The sequence below is a fragment of the Neoarius graeffei genome, chromosome 4, assembly GCF_027579695.1.
Source record: "Neoarius graeffei isolate fNeoGra1 chromosome 4, fNeoGra1.pri, whole genome shotgun sequence".
NCBI classification, from domain to species: domain Eukaryota; kingdom Metazoa; phylum Chordata; class Actinopteri; order Siluriformes; family Ariidae; genus Neoarius; species Neoarius graeffei.
In genome coordinates this window covers 19,385,523-19,404,737 of record NC_083572.1, presented here as the reverse complement: position 1 = coordinate 19,404,737, position 19,215 = coordinate 19,385,523, and the positions used below count along the sequence as shown (strand labels likewise).

Sequence of the window (19,215 nt, the reverse complement as noted above, 5' to 3'; positions counted from 1 at the left end):
GGCTTAACCTCCCAGACACTGTTGTATACCGGTACAGAGCATCCTCCATCCAAGGAAAACCAGTCATTGAGCTATAAGGAAGCCTCTGTTGACAGACCTGAGCTTCTATGCTGTGCACTCTCAGTTCCAAACACCTGTAGTGAGGTTATGGATCACATTTTCTAAACTTTACAGAAAATCAGATCTTCTGTGAATGAGGAGTCTCCATCAGCATATATTTGAAAATGAGCACGGTTTAGACTCCCACTCAAGGGTGGGGACTGGGGGAGGTGGAGCGCCCAATTCTGGTTAAAAGGTGTTAACATTTTACTTTATTTTTTTTAAATAAATTTTTAAAAAATCACATAAAATAGTACCAAACTGTCAACTCTACATTGCCATCAGCCTTGCAAGGTTCAGGATGATCTTAACCAATAGTGTTTTGTCATCAGGTGTGCTAGGACTAAAAACTAAGACAGTCTCCAAAAAAAAAAAATGCAGTTGAAAAATTCCAGTCTAATGCAAAGATGAACAACAGGGACATATTTTTATTGTCTAACAATTTTGCTTGAACAAAATAAAACAGGTGTTGAAAGTTCTTCTAATCCATATAACTACTTTGCTTGGAGTAAATTGTGTTCTTGAACCAGAAGGTTCTAACTAGCAGTCAAAGTTTTTGGGGCTTTCACTCTGGAGTAAAAACTCTTAGAAATTTAAAACCGTTAAAGTGCTATTCTTAAGAAAATGACATCGCCCCTGGAAATCATACCTTATAAAACTAGACATGTTAAATAGTTTACTGTCCAAATTGTATTTTACGTAATACGAGACCGGGAACATGTTCTATTTAGCTGGTAAAGCTTGGCTCCGAGTCCGCCATTACACGAATGCGTTCCTGGTAAGTTATTGCTAATTCAAAGGAAGTGACATCATATGCACAACGCTTGAAAGTTCGCAGCATTTCTAGCTTCGTCTGCTTTGCAAAGTGTAGCACATTTTTAACAAGATTTTTTTTATTCCAAAACTAAATTAAAACCAAAGCATGCCTCTTAAGAGGTGTATCGTTCAAGGCCATTCAACTATAGCTGATTTAAAAATAAAAAAAGAGGCAGAATTTTGATCCATTATAGCCCAAAGTCAGCAGGATGCTTACAGAATGAAATGGGTTCGATTTACGTGGACAAAGAGAGGTAACTTCAAGCCGGTATGAAAAAGATACATTTGTGAGGCAGATTTACATAGAAGGATTTGAGTGACATCTGGTATGGTATGTGGAGCAGTTTCTACGATCTGGAAACAAAAGTTAGAAACGACGTCCCAAAGAGCTCACTGCCGCACAGGAAGTGTTAAGCTTGTGTTTAGCCTGTTGCTTGAATTTATCAATTGTCCTTAGTCTTTTATTCTTTTAAACAATAAAAAAAGACGTATTTAGTAGCTAGAGACACTGCTTTATCATCACTGTGAAAGCTGAACACCAAATCAGTTTAAAAAAAAAAAAAAAGAGCAAAACTATGATTTGTACCATGCATCAACTTCCTGGGTTTCAGAAAACTGCTGGAGCAGTCATTGCTCCTCTTTTTCTTCTTCACGAGTGACTTGGCTTGTCCGCCTCTTTCTCCGTGGCTATAGGTTCTAAATCGTCCTCAGACAACCAACCAGAGATCGAGGACAAATTTGAAGCGCTTTCGTCATATATTTCAAAAGAGTTAGCATCAAGAACGCATGCCATTGCAGAGAATATTACAGAGTCATGTGGATACAAAAGGTGGCAGTTGTGCATACGATTGTCACACATGCAGCACCACTGACAAATAAAAATCACTGTGATCTAACAATGGCGGATGAGCTTTGAGTGATTTTTGGAATGGAATTTCTCTTTCGAACCAATTTATTTATTGGTAAACTCTACAACCTATTTGAGCACATCACGCACAGAAAATCCAGGATTTTATGATGCCATTTTCGTAAGATGAGCACTTTAATTATCCATCATTAAAATGAGATGGAGAGATTTTCATTTTCTTCATTTGTATACACATCTGGCCATTCGTCAAGTTATGCTGTGCCACGTCAGCATACTCTAGTCCACCACGACCATGTTTCTCACGGAGGGGAAGTGCTCAAAGAAGCCCTGCAGACAAAGCAAATACAGGAGAATTAGTTTGCTGTAAATTCTTGTCGAGACTCCAGTAACTGCAAAATAGATGTCGGCTAATCCTTAAACGAATGGAAGAACTTATTTCCTTTACTTTGAGACGCTACACTCCTAAAACTAGACTTGCCTTTCGGATTTTTTAAGTTAAGGTCATAAAAAGAATTTTCTCTGACACCGTTATTTTTGTTTAGTGGACCGAAAGCTACTGAAATTGAATCAGACTTCCAATTTTATTCGTTTTTTAAAAAAAAATAGAACAATTAATGAATTTAGAGCCACGTGGCCCTAAATATTCTCTATTTTTTCCTGCTTCACCATGACACTACCTCATGCATCACATGGTGGGCTTTTGCTGTTAGCGCAAGGTATTGTGGGATACAAATTTGAAACAGGAGAGGAAAATGGAGGACGCGAGTGTGCGAAAGAAATGTGAAAGCCCGACTACAGTAATGGAAAGCGAGAAGAAAAGACGTTATGTTGCGAAGGAAAGGAAACGCAGGACCAAACTAATAAATATCAGCGGTCAGCGAGCACCTCGGTGTGATCAGCTCTTCGTTTAGTGATGGAATGATGTAACCATCAGTGCACGGTCAAAGTAAACCTGTAGATGGCAGTAATGCAACATTGTGGATGCTAGCTGCCGTAAAACCCAAAAGAAGAAGCAGGTAAACCTGCGCATGTGCACACGGACTTCCTCTGTTTGACTGCGCAAAGCGAGCGATTTCATGCATGTTATTTGCTAGGGAATCCCCTCAAATAAAAACTTCCCAGCCACAGAATTTTTTTTTAAGATATTACGAAAATAAAACATGTATCACAATGACTAAATTTCAGAGGGAACCAAATTTCACTGATTTTTTTGAAATCGAAAGGCCGTCTAGTTTTAAGGCTGAAAGGAACCACAGCTTAATTATTTCTTCTATTTAACAATAAAAACTGGTAAAGGATGGCGCAGAGGTATTACGCCATCAAGGTTCAGAAAGACCTTGAATAGAGTTGTGGTCTGGAGGACTCCAGATGTGCAGCACATCTCTCTGATGGAGTGCATGGCCAGCTGTGGAGCGCCCATGTCCAAAACAGGAATTCCCAGCCGAGCAGCAAGGATAGGCCCGATGGTTGTTCCACAGGGACTGTCGTTCCGCACCATCACATCCTGGTATATAACCCACATGCAAGTCAAGTAAATGGTGAGATTTTTATCCATCTGGTTTTACCTGACCTTAGCTGAATGAGTTTCACCTGAATAGTCAGTGCCTTACAGTGAGCAAAAGCACGTCAATACTGAGTACAGGTATATACCTGAAGAGGCACATCCACCTTCCCTGCAATCTCTCGTATGATTGAGGCAGTTACGGCGGTGGTGGCGTATCGCTGGTTGCTGTTAAACTTTATGACTGGACCCTAAACCAGAACACAGACGTTCAGCACACAGGGAGAGGATAAGAAGAGTGTGTAATGGTGTGTACGAAAGGTTACGATACCTTATGGAAAGCAGGTCTGTGATTCTCTTCATGCTTATCTCTTAGACAATGAAAAAACATTGCAAATCAATATCTTCAACCACATAAAACTATAAACCTTTTACAGTGACCAGAGGCACTGAAAATAAGAGTGCTCTGAGAGCACAAGATCCCCCGCTGGCAACTATGCCACAACTCTGGTAAAAATGCGACTGAATTGAACGAAATTGCAACATGTCTATTAGCGACATATAACAAAGAAGCTTGTCAAGTTTCATGAAATGCCTCCAAAAATTGAGGGGAGTTAATTTCAGAAAGCAAGCACACCTTGATGAAATTGCCAAAGTTTATTAATAATCAAGGGCATAACTCTGGTAAAATTTGACCAAATTAAACGAAATTTAATAACGGTCATATAACAAAGCCCTTTGCTAAGTTTGGTGAAATTCCTCCACAAATTGTGAGAGCAGTTGATTTCAGAAGAACGTACACCCTCATGAAATTGTCAAAGTACAAGTTATTTAATCAAGGGTCAAAATTCTGGTGAAATTTTCACAAATTAAGTTAAATCGCAATATGCGTATTACCGTCAAGGCGTTTTACCAAGCTTCGAGAAATTCGTACAAAAATTGCGAGAGGAGTTGATGTCAGAAGGCGAGCACACCTTCATGAAATTGTGAAAGTATAAGGTTGTTAATCAAGGGCCACAACTCTGGTAAAAATGCGACCGAATTGAACAAACAATATGCGTACTCCCAACATACAACAATGCCTCTTACCAGATTTGGTGAAATTCCTCCACAAATTGTGAGAGGAGTTGATTTCAGAAGGAAAACGCACTCATGAAATTGTCAAAGTATAATTTTGTTAATCAAGGGCTGTAACTTTGGTAAAATGTGACCAAATTTAACGAAATTACAATACGCGCATTACCGACATATAACAAAGAATCCTGCCAAGTTTGGTGAAATTCCTCCAAAAATTGTGAAATGAGTTGATTTCAAAATGTGAGTACCCTTCCCGGGACGGACATCGCCACAACATAATCCCTCTTCGGGCCTTTCTGCCAGCAGGGGATAAAAAGACCAGTTATTAAGGCCATTTGTTTTCATAGTCTGACACTACTATGTTTGTAGTGTTGTTGCCTTTTAACGCTTTAATCTCTTCCATCACAGGTTCAAGACATTTCTTCACACAGCTGTAACTGAATGATTAGTTTATATTTTAAAAAAAATATGCAGTGATTGGCACAGTAACTGACTGGTAGTTTGGGTGCAGAGCATGAGCCATGTCAGCGCTGATCATAAAAGACATGGGCATGGCCTCCTGAAAGGCAGTTAGATTTTCTTGGCTGGTTGCCAGGCGACGCAGAATAAGCTCTGTCAGATTTGACATGGCGCCCTGAGCACTCTCTGACCCTACCTGCAGGACAAAGGTCAAAGATTTGACGAAGGTTTAAATCAAAACTACAAAACAAATGTAAAAAATGGTGCATTATTTTATCTACAAGTTATAATGTTGACCGAAGCAAAGCTAACATTAAGCTTGTTTTTTTTTCCTTCTGGAAACTCTACCACAGCATCACACGTCTAAGTGGGTAGGTTTTGATAAAGCGAATCAAAATATTTTGCTCACCTCTTCGTTGTCGTACAGCGCGACCATACGGATATTTGGGTCTCCTGAGAGAGAAGTACTAGTGTCTATCAGAGCCTGAAACAGATTAGGACATGGGACACTGTAAAAGCAGCATTTGTTGGGTTGTGTGTACAGGGTTACATGACTGGGGTAATAAAAACGTACTGAAACTTACAGTCAGAGCACAGAAGCAGCTGTGAAGGTTGTCCAGACGAGGAGAAAAAATAAACTCTTCATACACACCTCCTAGTGCCTGTAAAGTGGAACACACATTAACATTTATTCTTAAGATTGGAGCAATCCAAGCTCATCCTTAGTGTAGATGTTGAACATGATTCTAAAATTATTAGTGAACAAAATCCCAATAATAATTATTCGATCCATATCCACTGGATATGAGCAATCGCATGCTCTGATTGGCTACTCTACGACTAGGCTATTAGCTCATATACCAGGAGTAGAGAAAAACAAAATGGCAGAACGCATGAAGTCAGATATATCAAGTATTTAAAAAACATAAAAGAATAGCTAAAAGAATAGTTCGCCCTGCCCAAATAGCTCCTGTTCCACACTCCAGCCCAGTCGGTGGCGGTAACGCACCTTTAAGTTGGTTTGCCAACCACCCAAAATAAAAAACAAAGAAGAAAATGGTGGAGCGTGCTGCTGAACCAATCGAGGATGAAAAACAAACAAAAAAAAGGCAACAAAATATGGAATAAAAGTATCTCTTTTCACGAATTGCTGCTGTTATTTCTCCTATTTGTTTATATTCTAAGCAGAAATTATTTTGTTGGATGTTTTGTACAAAGTTGGAATTTATCGAATTTGCAAAAAAGAAAAGTGCTCCGTTTCTCAAAATCCAGTGAAGGTGGATAGAATAAAACGGTTATTCTACTCAATCTCGTCGTACATGGCTTATAGCCAACGAGGCGCGTCATGTACGACTCGATTTCGTGGAATAACTTAAGTATGTGGGAATAAGTGGGAGAATTTACAATCAAGTTTTTTTTTCCCCCCTCAGATTCAAATAGCAGGGCCAACCGGTATAAATGGTTGAGCAGGGCTCAAGTTTTGAATGTCACTCACATCTACCATTCTCTATCAAAATTTAAAAAAAGAAAAAAAAAATCTAATACCCTCTTTGTGCTCTGTAAGCCTTTGTATTTCTAAGTAGGGCCTACTAGTGTTTATATTAAAGAATATAAATGATTATTTTGATTAATATTCATAGCTTTCAAGGTGAACCTCGGGGGGTGGGGGTGGAAACATGACTGTGAGCCACATCCAAGAAACAATTCCAATGAAATGAATTGAAACTGACACTCGCATTTCTGACTTCCTTTTTTAAATCTCATTCTGACCACTAAGAGCTCAATATTTTTCATCAAAACTACAGATATATTCTAAAATAGTCAATTCTTTACATGAATGTTTGATTTGAAAAAATAAGTAGGTAAAGCTATGAAAACTCAATTCAAATCTCCCGTGAAGCATAACATGAAAATTACCTGACGGAAAATTTTGCTGAATACTTCATTGGAAACAGAGCGCGAGAGAACATCCTTATAAAAAGTAAATCTGATTGATATTCACAAGTAATCCAGTCAGAAACCAATCAGAAGAAAGAGAGTGAGCCTGACTGCTTTCCTGTGACTCAAAAAGCACCGTCAGTTTCCCGACGTCCCGCGAGCGCACTCCGTTGTACCAACTTCAACCTGCCATTACTCCGAAAGTACTCAACAGATTTTCTCATCTCATTATCTCTAGCCGCTTTATCCTGTTCTACAGGGTCGCAGGCAAGCTGGAGCCTATCCCAGCTGACTACAGGCAAAAGGCAGGGTACACCCTGGACAAGTCGCCAGGTCATCACAGGGCTGACACAGACAACCATTCACACTCACATTCACACCTACGGTCAATTTAGAGCCACCAGTTAACCTAACCTGCATGTCTTTGGACTGTGGGGGAAACCGGAGCACCCGGAGGAAACCCACACGGACACGGGGAGAACATGCAAACTCCGCACAGAAAGGCCCTCGCCGGCCACGGGGCTCGAACCCGGACCTTCTTGCTGTGAGGCGACAGCGCTAACCACTACACCACATGCCACCCTCAACAGATCTTAATGAGATAAATTTCTTCGGAAAGCAGAACTAATAAGCTTTTTAATGATAGTATTTCACAGTAGAAAATATTAAAGAGTTAAGCAATGACAGATTTGGAAACTTAGATGAATGTCTGCATGGACAATTTTCACAGCACGGCCAGGGAGCATTTGATATGCCTACTCGTACAACCCCGATTCCAAAAAAGTTGGGACAAAGTACAAATTGTAAATAAAAACGGAATGCAATAATTTACAAATCTCAAAAACTGATATTGTATTCACAATAGAACATAGACAACATATCAAATGTTGAAAGTGATACATTTTGAAATTTCATGCCAAATATTGGCTCATTTGAAATTTCATGACAGCAACACATCTCAAAAAAGTTGGGACAGGGGCAATAAGAGGCTGGAAAAGTTAAAAGGTACAAAAAAGGAACAGCTGGAGGACCAAATTGCAACTCATTAGGTCAATTGGCAATAGGTCATCACAGGGCTCGAAATTCGCGGTGGTCCGGTCACCCGAGGTGACTTAATTTGTCATTTGGCGGGTAATTCCTGTCACTAGGCAGCCCGGCTGGCTAGTTGAAAAAAATAAATAAATAAAATAATTATATTATACAAGATTCAGACTAGGGCTGTGCGATATATCGAATATACTCAATATATCTCCGAAAATTCTGTGTGAGATACATAAAATTATTACAGTATATCGTAACTATCGAGTATTTTATGGTCATCTGCCGACTTGTGTTTGTTTAAAACCTTTTCCGGTGGTTTTCTCCCTGTCCCTCAGGCAGTAATGTGAGAGGCTGCCTAAGGGTTAAAAAAAAAAAAAAAAAAAAAAAAAAAAAAAAACAATCACACACTCGCCAACCTATCCCAGGCAGCATCTCGGTGCTGAAAGGAACTTCTGGGAAGATTTTCTAGCTCCGGTTTACAGCGCTGACTCAGTTCATGCAATCGCTGGTGTTGCACAGGCTACCGTGTAAGCTCTGTCAATTTCGGCGACAAATTAAAAATGGAAGCGGACGGATTGGTTCCTAAAAGAACTAGTAAGGGGTCAGTCATCTGGCATTTTTTTGGATATCGCGAGGAGGATGTGGAACAGCAAATGCCAATTTGTAAAGTGTGCAAAAAAAAAAAAAGTATCAAAATACTCGTGTCTTGAAATAAATGCACATTAGTCATGAACAATGGTAACTACTCTCGTGTTATTTTTGACAGAAGTAAAATTCATACATGAACAAATTTTGGCGAGTTGATCTTCCGTTTGGCTAGTTACTTTGGAAGGTAACTAGTTCGGCTGGCGAAAAAAAAAAAAAAAATATGAATTTCGAGCCCTGCATTAACATGACTGGGTATAAAAAGAGCATCTTGGCGTAGCAGCGGCTCTCAGAAGTAAAGATGGGAAGAGGATCACCAATCCCCCTAATTCTGCGCCGACAAATAGTGGAGCAATATCAGAAAGAAGTTCGACAGTGTAAAATTGCAAAGAGTTTGAACATGGTCATCTACAGTGCATAATATCATCAAAAGATTCAGAGAATCTGGAAGAATCTGTGCGTAAGGGTCAAGGCCGGAAAACCATACTGGGTGCCCGTGATCTTCGGGCCCTTAGACGGCACTGCATCACATACAGGCATGCTTCTGTATTGGAAATCACAAAATGGGCTCAGGAATATTTCCAGAGAACATTATCTGTGAACACAATTCACCATGCCATCCGCCATTGCCAGCTAAAACTCTATAGTTCAAAGAAGAAGCCGTATCTAAACATGATCCAGAAGCGCAGACGTCTTCTCTGGGTCAAGGCTCATTTAAAATGGACTGTGGCAAAGTGGAAAACTGTTCTGTGGTCAGACGAATCAAAATTTGAAGTTCTTTATGGAAATCAGGGACGCCGTGTCATTCGGACTAAAGAGGAGAAGAACGACCCAAGTTGTCATCAGCGCTCAGTTCAGAAGCCTGCATCTCTGATGGTATGGGGTTGCATTAGTGCGTGTGGCATGGGCAGCTTACACATTTGGAAAGACACCATCAATGCTGAAAGGTATATCCAGGTTCTAGAGCAGTGGTTCTCAACCGGGGGGGCGCGCCCCCCTGGTGGGGCGCGGAGGTACTCCAGGGGGGTCGCGAGTAGGCTTCATGTATGGAGGAAAAAAAAAATCTGGGGCTAACAGGCTATAGTAGCTAAGCAGATGCAACACATTTACCCATGTCAAAATGCAGGACATTGGACTATTACATACAAATCAATACTATTATAAAATCTATCAATCTATCATAAAATCTTGTGTGTGTGGCCGCATCAGTCGGGGGAACTGTGATATGTTCCCAAGCCTTGCAGACTTTATCAGTAATGCAGGCACTTCCCACGATTTCTCATCTGTCTTTCAAGCAGCGTCAGAGCACCTGTCGGTAATGAGAAAACAGTTTGCGGCATACTTCAGAGGATTATCGCTCTTTTGCGTGGGTTCGAGATCCATTTGTGTGTACTGCTGACGAACTTCCAGTTGACATGCAGGAACAGCTTATTGAGCTGAAGAGTGACAGTAGACTTAAGGCAGTCTTCACCTCATGCCCTCTTTCGACATTCTGGGCAGCATTGATGCAGGAGTACCCGCAACTGTGTGACGTAGCCTTGAAACTGCTCATCCCATTCGCATCGACCTACTTGTGTGAGGCAGGATTTTCAAAAATGACTGCGCTCAAAACGAAATATCGCAATCGTGCGCAAATTGAGGATGACTTGAGACTGTGCTTGTCAAACATTTCGCCAAGAATCGAGGATCTTTGTAAGGCAAAGCAGGCTCAGGTCTCGCATTAACACAAATGCAGATCACAAAGGCACAGTAAAAAGTAAAACCTAAATTCACGCCTGGTCCCAATTCCCAATGATATCAATAGCCAGCTAATGATAAGCCTAATAAAATACCTAATAAAAACACTAATAATAATAATAATAATAATGCCTATTAATAATAATAGCATAATAATAATAATAATAATATCAACAACAGCAATAATAATAATAATAATAATAATAGGCCTAATAATAATAATAATAATGCCTGAAAGAACATAAGTCTTGTACTACTGCCAACAGCTTAGTAATGATAATAGGCAATAATAATAATAATAATAATAATAATGCCCGAAAGCAGATTAGAAAATGTGGTGCTACTGCCAATTATAACAATAGCCTAATAATGATAATAGGCCTATGTATTTCTATGGAATGGATAATGCTACTACTGCTGCTACTGCTACTAATAATAATAATAATAAAAATAATAATAATAATAATAATAATAATAATAATAATCTAGCCCAGGGCTATCTATCTATCTATCTATCTATCTATCTATCTATCTATCTATCTATCTATCTATCGGTCAATATAAGGTGCTGTAGGTCGGGTGGAGTCACTGCGGGTGAGTGTGTTGGGGGGGGGGGGGGGGGGGGGGGATGGGGGCGGGGCGAGAAGAGGGGCCCCCAACTGCAATGAACCAGCTTTGGTGGGGCCCAGGTTGCAAAAGGTTGAGAACCCCTGTTCTAGAGCAATATATGCTCCCATCCAGACGACGTCTCTTTCAGGGAAGACCTTGCATTTTCCAACATGACAATGCCAAACCACATACTGCATCAATTACAGCATCATGGCTGCGTAGAAGAAGGGTCTGGGTACTGAACTGGCCAGCCTGCAGTCCAGATCTTTCACCCATAGAAAACATTTGGTGCATCATAAAACGGAAGATACGACAAAAAAAGACCCAAGACAGTTGAGCAACTAGAATCCTACATTAGACAAGAATGGGTTAACATTCCTATCCCTAAACTTGAGCAACTTGTCTCCTCAGTCCCCAGACGTTTACAGACTGTTGTAAAGAGAAAAGGGGATGTCTCAGTGGTAAACATGGCCTTGTCCCAACTTTGAGATGCGTTGTTGTCATGAAATTTAAAAATCACCTAATTTTTCTCTTTAAATGATACATTTTCTCAGTTTAAACATTTGATGTGTCATCTATGTTCTATTCTGAATAAAATATGGAATTTTGAAACTTCCACATCATTGCATTCCGTTTTTATTTACAATTTGTACTTTGTCCCAACTTTTTTTGGAATCGGGGTTGTAGGTTTAAAAAAAAAAAAATTTTAATTTAAATTTATGGAATGCCACAGGAGCAGGGGTGTCCAATCTTATCTGGAAAGCACCGGTGCAGGTGCAGTTTTTCACTAAGCCAAGCTGAAGGCACACTTAACAGTCTATTGAAAGCAAAGATCAACTGATCAAACAGATGGAACAAGATGTGGCTCTGGCTTGATAGGAATGAAACCAAAACCCCTGCTGGAGAAGATATATTTTTTTCTCGTGCATACTATAAGCAGCCGATCATTGACAATCCTTGAGAAATGGAAAAATTTCAGAACTGCCCCATCATCCCACCACCTCCATTTTACTCCCACCCTCGTACGACACCGGGAAGATTAAAGACCAACATGATGTTCTTCTGAGACACATGATGCCAGCAAATTGCATCTTTTCAATCTGCTGCATCACAGGGTGGTGTAACAGTATGAGGAAAGTGCCATCTACCCTCTTGAGCAAACATGAGCTAACAGATGCTTGTATCACCATGATTGACAGGAGAGAAACCAGAGCCAATTTTGCTCCTGTTGCTCCCAGTCACCGATGCCTGTGGCATCATCAGGACCACTCATGATCTCCCAATAAGGTGAATGATTTATCATGACACTCAGGAGCCCCGAGTGTGTTTCCATGTTTAAAAGAGATACGCAGAACCATTGCCTCACTTTTTGTTTATAAATGCCTTGAGACCTCAAGAATGGCACAGGAACAGTTTTAAGCATCAACAATAAATCTAATATATAGTCATTTTTACGATTAAAATGATTCATATAGGTAGCGGTCTGAGTGAATGACCTTGACATCTGTGACGTCACATCACAGCAAGAAGGCTATCCGTCACATTTTCGCTATACTAAAACAGAGCTAACTGCAACTTCGATCCTCCATTTTGAGCTAATTTAATCGCCATGCCATGTTGCTGTGGGTGCAGCAACACGACGGAAGGTGGATTTATGTTGCATCCACAGCCCAAGAATGTTCAAACTGCAAAGACAGACATGTTTTGCGAGTTGTTCATGGGCACATTTTACTGAAGACTCGTATGAAACCTCTGATCTGTTGAGGAGCGTTGGCTATAAGCCCGTATTGAAAGAGGGTGCAGTACCAACAATTAAAGAAAAAGAAAACTACAAGAAAAGGAAAGCAAGTTTAGTCGCACCAGTTATCGCAGAGTGTGAGCCAAGCAGTAATGGCAGAGTACTTAGTATGGAGAAAATGGAGAACGAGTGGACCAGTCGCTTTTTTGTTTTCTTACCCTGCTGGATATGCTTGCCTCAGCAGCAATATCTCGCCCTTACGTGGAAGAAGCAAATGAATGAAGAACTGAAAGTCAGATTGTTTCAAAAACAAAATCAGCCACAAGATTGGCCTTCAAGAAGCAAGAACACAGACGGGTAAGATGCGACTCTCATTTGGTTGCATAACACCACCACCACTCATTGTTTACCTGCATTTAGATTAATACATGTAACTTGTATTGTGTTTAAGTTACCAGTATGAGATTATTTAAATTTGCTTCAGAATGTGATCGTCTCAGTTCATCTGATTATTTAATTAGCCTTTTACGTTTTATCAGTGAAAATACATGCATGTACATGTATGTTGCATAAGTTATAACACCTATCCTGTTTTAATGAGAGTCACATGAGACTGTCAGTTCAATTCCATCCAATTCTCTACACGGCTTTGTTTCATAAGGTGGGGGCCTCCGTGGCTGACGGGTTACTATCGGATTCACCTTCTGATGGTTCGAACCGATACAGTTCTACGTGTATAGCAGTAGCATGTACACACACTCCAATTTCAGGACTATCACAGTCCGATGCATTACTATCTGAAGAATCTCCAATAAATCCGAACGAAGAGGCCATTGCAACCATTCTCGCCTGCCGAGTCTGGCTTTGGTCTATGGACCCTTTTCACGTGACGTCACGACAAACGCGGCCGCCATTTTGGACGTGTACTACCAGTAGTTTACTACAGCCAACATTGAGGAACGGCAGCAAAGAAAGTTTTTACTTTCAGCAAGACTTCCATCATGCCACTATATTGTTGTGCACCTGGATGTAGTAACCATCAACAAACAAGGCAAGGGTTATCATTTTATCGGATCCCGACGGAGAAGATGGATAGCGGCCATTAACAGATTGGCAGCCCTCGGCATACCAACGCTTGTGTAGTGACCACTTTGTTGGAGGTAAGACGAATAAAATTAGCCAGAAAAGGCATTACATTGGTGTTAACATTCTGTGGCGGCGAGTGTGTAACCAAATAGGCTAAAATAACCCATTGTAACCTCTTTGTTCTTCTGTAGTAGCTATTGTTGACTAACTAATGTCAACAACATAGTAGCTGGTATGTTACTGTAGCAATGTTTACGTTCAGTCATTTGGATGACTGTTAAAACCTTTCAGTCTCAAGTTTTTCCTTTACTGTATTTACTAGTTTACTGTAATTATGATCCGGCAGCTATTTACACCGGATCCAGTATAAATAGCTGCCGGAGCCAACGTCCGAGGTTCCGGAGCGCGCTCCGGCTTGCTCTCCCTCAAATTAAGCAGCGCGCGCCGGCTTGCTCCCGGAATGCTCCGGCCGAGATTCCCCTCAAATTAAGCAGCGCGCTTCGGCTTGCTCCCGGAGTGCTCCGGCCGAGGTTCCGGAGCACACTCCGGCCGAGGTTGCCCTCAAATTAAGCAGCGCGCTTCAGCTTGCTCCCGGAGTGCTCCGGCCGAGGTTCGGAGCACACTCCGGCTGAGGTTGCCCTCAAATTAAGCAGCGCGCTCCGGCTTGCTCCGGAGCAAGCCGGAGCGCGCTCCGTAACCTCGGCCGGAGCACTCCTGGAGCAAGCCGGAGCGCGCTCCGGAACCTCGGACGTTGGCGTGTATGTGTATGGCGATGGGTTTTTAATGACATAGGTATACAGATCATGTGGGCCGAAGTCAGGTAAAGACGAGGGCTTGGTGTACTTCCGTACGTCAGTGAACAATCCTGGAGGAAGCAGCCTGCTAACCTCAATTTTTGCAAATACCTCCCCCTCTGCTCGCCCTGTAAATGCCCTACGTCGCTGGATAGTGAAGGTGTTTTCTGCATCTCGCTCCTTTTTCTTTTATGTTTTTCGTTTGTCGCCTTCCTCGCATTCAAACTGATTCGAGCCGAAGTCCACTACATGTCCAAAATGGCGGTCGCGTTTACGAAGGTCACGTGACTGAAAAGGGTCTATAGCTGTCAAAGGCCTTGGCCTTAAAACCGGTTACCGCCATGACGTCATGCACTCAGTGCTGGCTGGCTCAGTGGGGCAGCTCGAATGCCAACTGTGTGGTTGATTTTAACGCTCAAAAATATACATTTTTAATTCCCATTTATGCAGCATACAAGAGTCAGGGATGGAGATACTATCCACTCAGAAATGTATTTAAAAATAAAGGTTCTGCGTATCTCCAAAGTGTGATAGTTTTGTGTCTATCATGAAACTCTATACTATCAAGCATAATGGTTTCATAACAGAAGCACCAATTTATCGATAGCTGATAGTTACGATCATGACCAGAGTCACTGCTAGATAGTGCATCATAATACGCCAATATCTATACCACCCCTGTGCAAATTCCATGGACCACATATAGTGTCTATTCGTATTTAGTATGGTTTTGTATTTTTGTTCATAGCCAATTTGACAATCTGAATCTCAAATAAAATGATCAAATCAAAGATCTCAAATAAAATCTTCATTTTTAATATTAACCCATTTGGTCTCATATCAAACAGTTTCAGTCTTGTAACCTGTCAGAGCAACTACACCACAGATGGATTCAAGCCAGGCATGAACCCATTATACTGATAAATGCAGAGAGACAGGATCAGACAGAGTTGTACAAATGAACCCTCGTCCACAGTCGCCTTGATCCTCCCTGGATGGTCCTGACAGGCGCTCTGCTGCAGGCTCAAACGTGGCACCAATGCCCTCTAATTGGCTGTGAAAAGCAAAACGCCTGGACAGTTTCTCTTCAGAGGACTCACCCCTGGCTGTGTGTCTGCCAGACACAGCTCAAAATCCAGCAGCGCATCAGACTTGACCTTCAACTCGTTACAGAGCAGCTGGATCAGAACCGGGTGGTGTTTCTCTGCCTGAGGAACACACAGAAATCTACAATGATCTAAAATGTCCGTTACAGGTCTGTCAATCACTGTTTGACTTTTACTCAATTTTTGTATTACATTTACAAATTCAAATTATAAAAAGATCCCACATGATCATTCCTCTTGAAATAATCTGTTCACTGCGTCGTCCGAAAACACTTATGTTGTATCCTGTATAGTCAGTAAATAGGAAACTATTTGGCCTGACTGTGGGCATAAATTTGAGAGAGGAAAAAAAAAAAGGCTGAAAATGGAAGGTTTGACATGGATCATGAAAGAACATGTCTATTCCATCTCCAGTGCTGTGAAAAGTATTTGCCCCCTTCCTGATTTGTTCCATTTTTGTATACGTTACACTTGAATGTCATCTAACTCATTTTAATATTTAACAAAGATAGCCCAAGTAAACGCGAAATGCAGTTTTCAAACGATGACTTCATTTACTGATATTGGGGGGGGGGGGGGGGGGGGGGTTGGGGAGTTACCCAACCCTACCTGGCCTGATGTGAAAAAAGTATTTACCCCCCTCAACCAATCAAATAATTAACTGGATTTAATTGATAACTGGGTTCAATTTCACTAAACACACCCAGGCAAGATTACTGCCGGGCCAGTTCAATCTAAATATGACAAGCGTTGCCAGGCAAAACAAACCTCGCCCGGTAGCACTTATGATGAATATGAAGGACAAGATCGTGAAAAAAAATAGGTACCCTATGGGTACATGTGGCTACTGCTTATAAATAAAATTGTTTTCTGATACCATGTCCATACAGTACAGCATATATATTTACTCTATGAGGCAGTAGCCACAAAATGAAGCGTAATCCAAAAATGAACAATTTAAAAAAAAAAAAAATCACAGAAGTAAAATATACCAAGTGTCTGTACTTTATATTATTCTACTCTTACAGTTTTCGAAACTGAAACCTCGAAACCGAGGCTGACATACACACGCTGTCGCCATGACGGAAACTCTTATTTACCAGAAATGGCCCGGTGCTAGAGCCCAGTGGAATGCACTTTCCTTCTGTAATAAGCATAAACATGTCTGAAAGCAATTTCTTTACTCTAGTCCATTTATTTCGAATGCTGAACCAAATTATATACACTCACCGGCCATTTTAATCGGAACACGTGTATGCACATGTGCAGTGCGCGATCGTTACACTCCTACAGCGCGATGACATAGTGGCTGGTGCCTGTATATGAGGCAGCAGCCACAACAAACAATTTTGACTTTTTTGGTGACCTTTGACCAGATGACCCTCAAAATGTTAGAGGCCAATTTGAGACCAATGCCCATCTATCCTGAAAGTTTCATAAAGATTGATCCAGCCATTTTCCCATATCATTAACAGAAAAACAAACAAAACAAACAAACCAACCAACCTGACTGAAAACAATACCTCATCCCCTGGTGGACTCTGTCCCAGGCAAGGTAGAACCAGGCTGGCAATGTGAAGTAGGCTAATGGATCTTAGAGATGCTGCGAAGTAAAGAGCTACAAGAACAGATGTGCAACAAAATAAATGAAATCTTTCAGTCTGGAAAGGGTTACAAAACTATTGCCAAGGCTCTGGGACTCCAGCAAACCACAGTGGGAGCCATTATCTACAAACCTGGAACAGTGGCAAACCTTCCCAGGAGTGGCTGGCCTTCCAAAATTCAACCAAGAGCACTTCGACCACTGATCCAGGTGGTCAAAAAAGAACATCTAAAGAACTGCAGGCCTCACTTGCCTCAGTTATGGTCAGTATTCATGATTCTACTATTGTAGAAGGAAGGCACTGGGCAAAAATGGCATCCATGGTAGAGTTGCAAGACACAAACCACTACTGACCAAAAAGAAAAAGCCTTGTCTCACATTTGCCAAAAAGCATCTTGATGACCCCCAAGACTTTTAGGAAAATATTCTGTGGACTGATGAGTCAAAAATAGAAAACATTGTGGAAGACATGGGTCTCTGTACATTTGGCATAAGGCTAACACAGCATTCCAAAATAAGAACATCATACCAACAGTCAAACACAGTGGTGGTAGTGTGATGGTCCAGGGCTGCTTTTCTGCTTCAGGACCTGGACGACTTGCCATAATTGATGGAACCATGAATTCTGCTGTCTACCAGAAAATCCCAAAGGAGAATCCACCCATCGGTTCGTGACCTAAAGCTCAAGCGCACCTAGATTATGCAGCAGGACATTGATCTGAAGCACACAAGCAAGTCCACCTCTGAATGACTCAAAATAAATAAAAATCACGGTTTTGGAGTGGACTAGTCAAAATCCTGACTTGAATCCAATTGAAATCTCGCCGTGCTCTCACGGAAGGCAGTGGCATTTCTCTGCCTCTCACGCAATTGACACAATCTTCTCGACAAGAAGCCTGGGTTCAGGGGAACCAGCCTGTCCTGCCGGAACGTTCGCAGCTGGCTACACGATGGATGCATGGGAGCGGTGGCGGGTCGTGTGCCTGGCGGTTCTCTCTGTGGAGGACATTGAAGACATCTACCTATTCGGAACCATGATTACAGGACTTTTGCTGATTGGATTAGGCATTGCCCTGGTTTATCGAGGAAATCAGAAAAGAACATCTTTTCATCTTGTCCAAAGCCCCATAAAGCTGCCCGACATGATTGAAGCGGTGGGCAGAGCTTTCGGCACTCAGACTGTGGCTATTCAGAACTTGAACTGCAACATGGATAACATCATGGAGAAGCTTTCAGCTTTGCAAAGGAAAATGGATTTGATTCAAAGACCAGAATGGACAGAGTAGTTGTGTAAAGGAATGCATCTACTCTCCCCAAGACCAAACAATCCCAATCTTATCTGCTTTCGGCTCCCTCAGACCAAGGCCGTTGCTGGGGAAACAATTCACCCCTGGAGGTCACTGCTGCTAGACTCTCTCGTATTCCTCCCCTCTCTTCCCACGGTCGCCACTTTTACCCCCAGTGTGACAAGTCGGTAAGCGCTGTCTGGCTGCAGGACTGGACTGCTTGCTTGCGCTGTGTTACCTATGCCTCCACCCTCTCCCTCACCCCCCTTCCCCCTCGAGTCCCGAATCATGTGTAAAGTGTACCGTGTTATTTTTGTGCTTATGTGCTGAGGCAGGGCTCGACATTAGTACTTGCCCGATGACCCGGCGGTGTTTTTTTACGTCTTTTGGGCCAGTTCGGGCCACCAAATTTGGCCAAACAGTGGCCCGGGCGGGCCAGTACGTTTTCGATACAAATTAACAATTTTATTACTGATATTTTACCCAGAATTGTGAAGAAATTGTTCGTAAAATGCACCTTTTCGATACGAGGTCCGTCATCTTTGTTTTCATCATGCTCCGCGGCAGGAGTGTGTCGTCTTCGTGCATCTTTGGAGATGTTCGGAAGCATCATTTTGGTGGGAAAATAGCATCTTGTAGATGAAGATGGTTGTGGCAAGGAGACCATCAGAACAGTGAAATTCAAATATGTTCAAACTCCACGCTCCCCAACCTGGCCAAAGGCCAGGTAAACAGTTTGCCAAGGGGATTGAGGCAAAGAGAAAGCTGCCAGATGAAGTAGTGAAGGAGAGGAAGGCAGAGTATGAGAGAAA

General features: G+C 41.7%; 1 protein-coding gene across 2 annotated transcripts in view; it reads right to left on the bottom strand.

Moving 5' to 3' along the window:
* Positions 1–507: 507 nt before the first annotated feature.
* The window catches only part of dnpep (aspartyl aminopeptidase), a 44,715-nt gene continuing 26,007 nt past the window's right edge, over positions 508–19,215 (bottom strand). Inside the window, exons 8-15 of one of the 2 annotated variants that reach the window (XM_060918987.1) lie at positions 15,509–15,616; positions 5,405–5,482; positions 5,230–5,304; positions 4,856–5,016; positions 3,616–3,655; positions 3,434–3,535; positions 3,120–3,287; positions 508–2,110 (exon numbers count right to left, since the gene is read on the bottom strand). In XM_060918987.1, coding sequence (XP_060774970.1) covers positions 2,060–2,110; positions 3,120–3,287; positions 3,434–3,535; positions 3,616–3,655; positions 4,856–5,016; positions 5,230–5,304; positions 5,405–5,482; positions 15,509–15,616 — 783 coding nt within the window. In that variant the 3' untranslated portion in view covers positions 508–2,059. The remainder of the gene's footprint in view (positions 2,111–3,119; positions 3,288–3,433; positions 3,536–3,615; positions 3,656–4,855; positions 5,017–5,229; positions 5,305–5,404; positions 5,483–15,508; positions 15,617–19,215) is intronic. The other variant, XM_060918988.1, reaches the window with a different exon arrangement.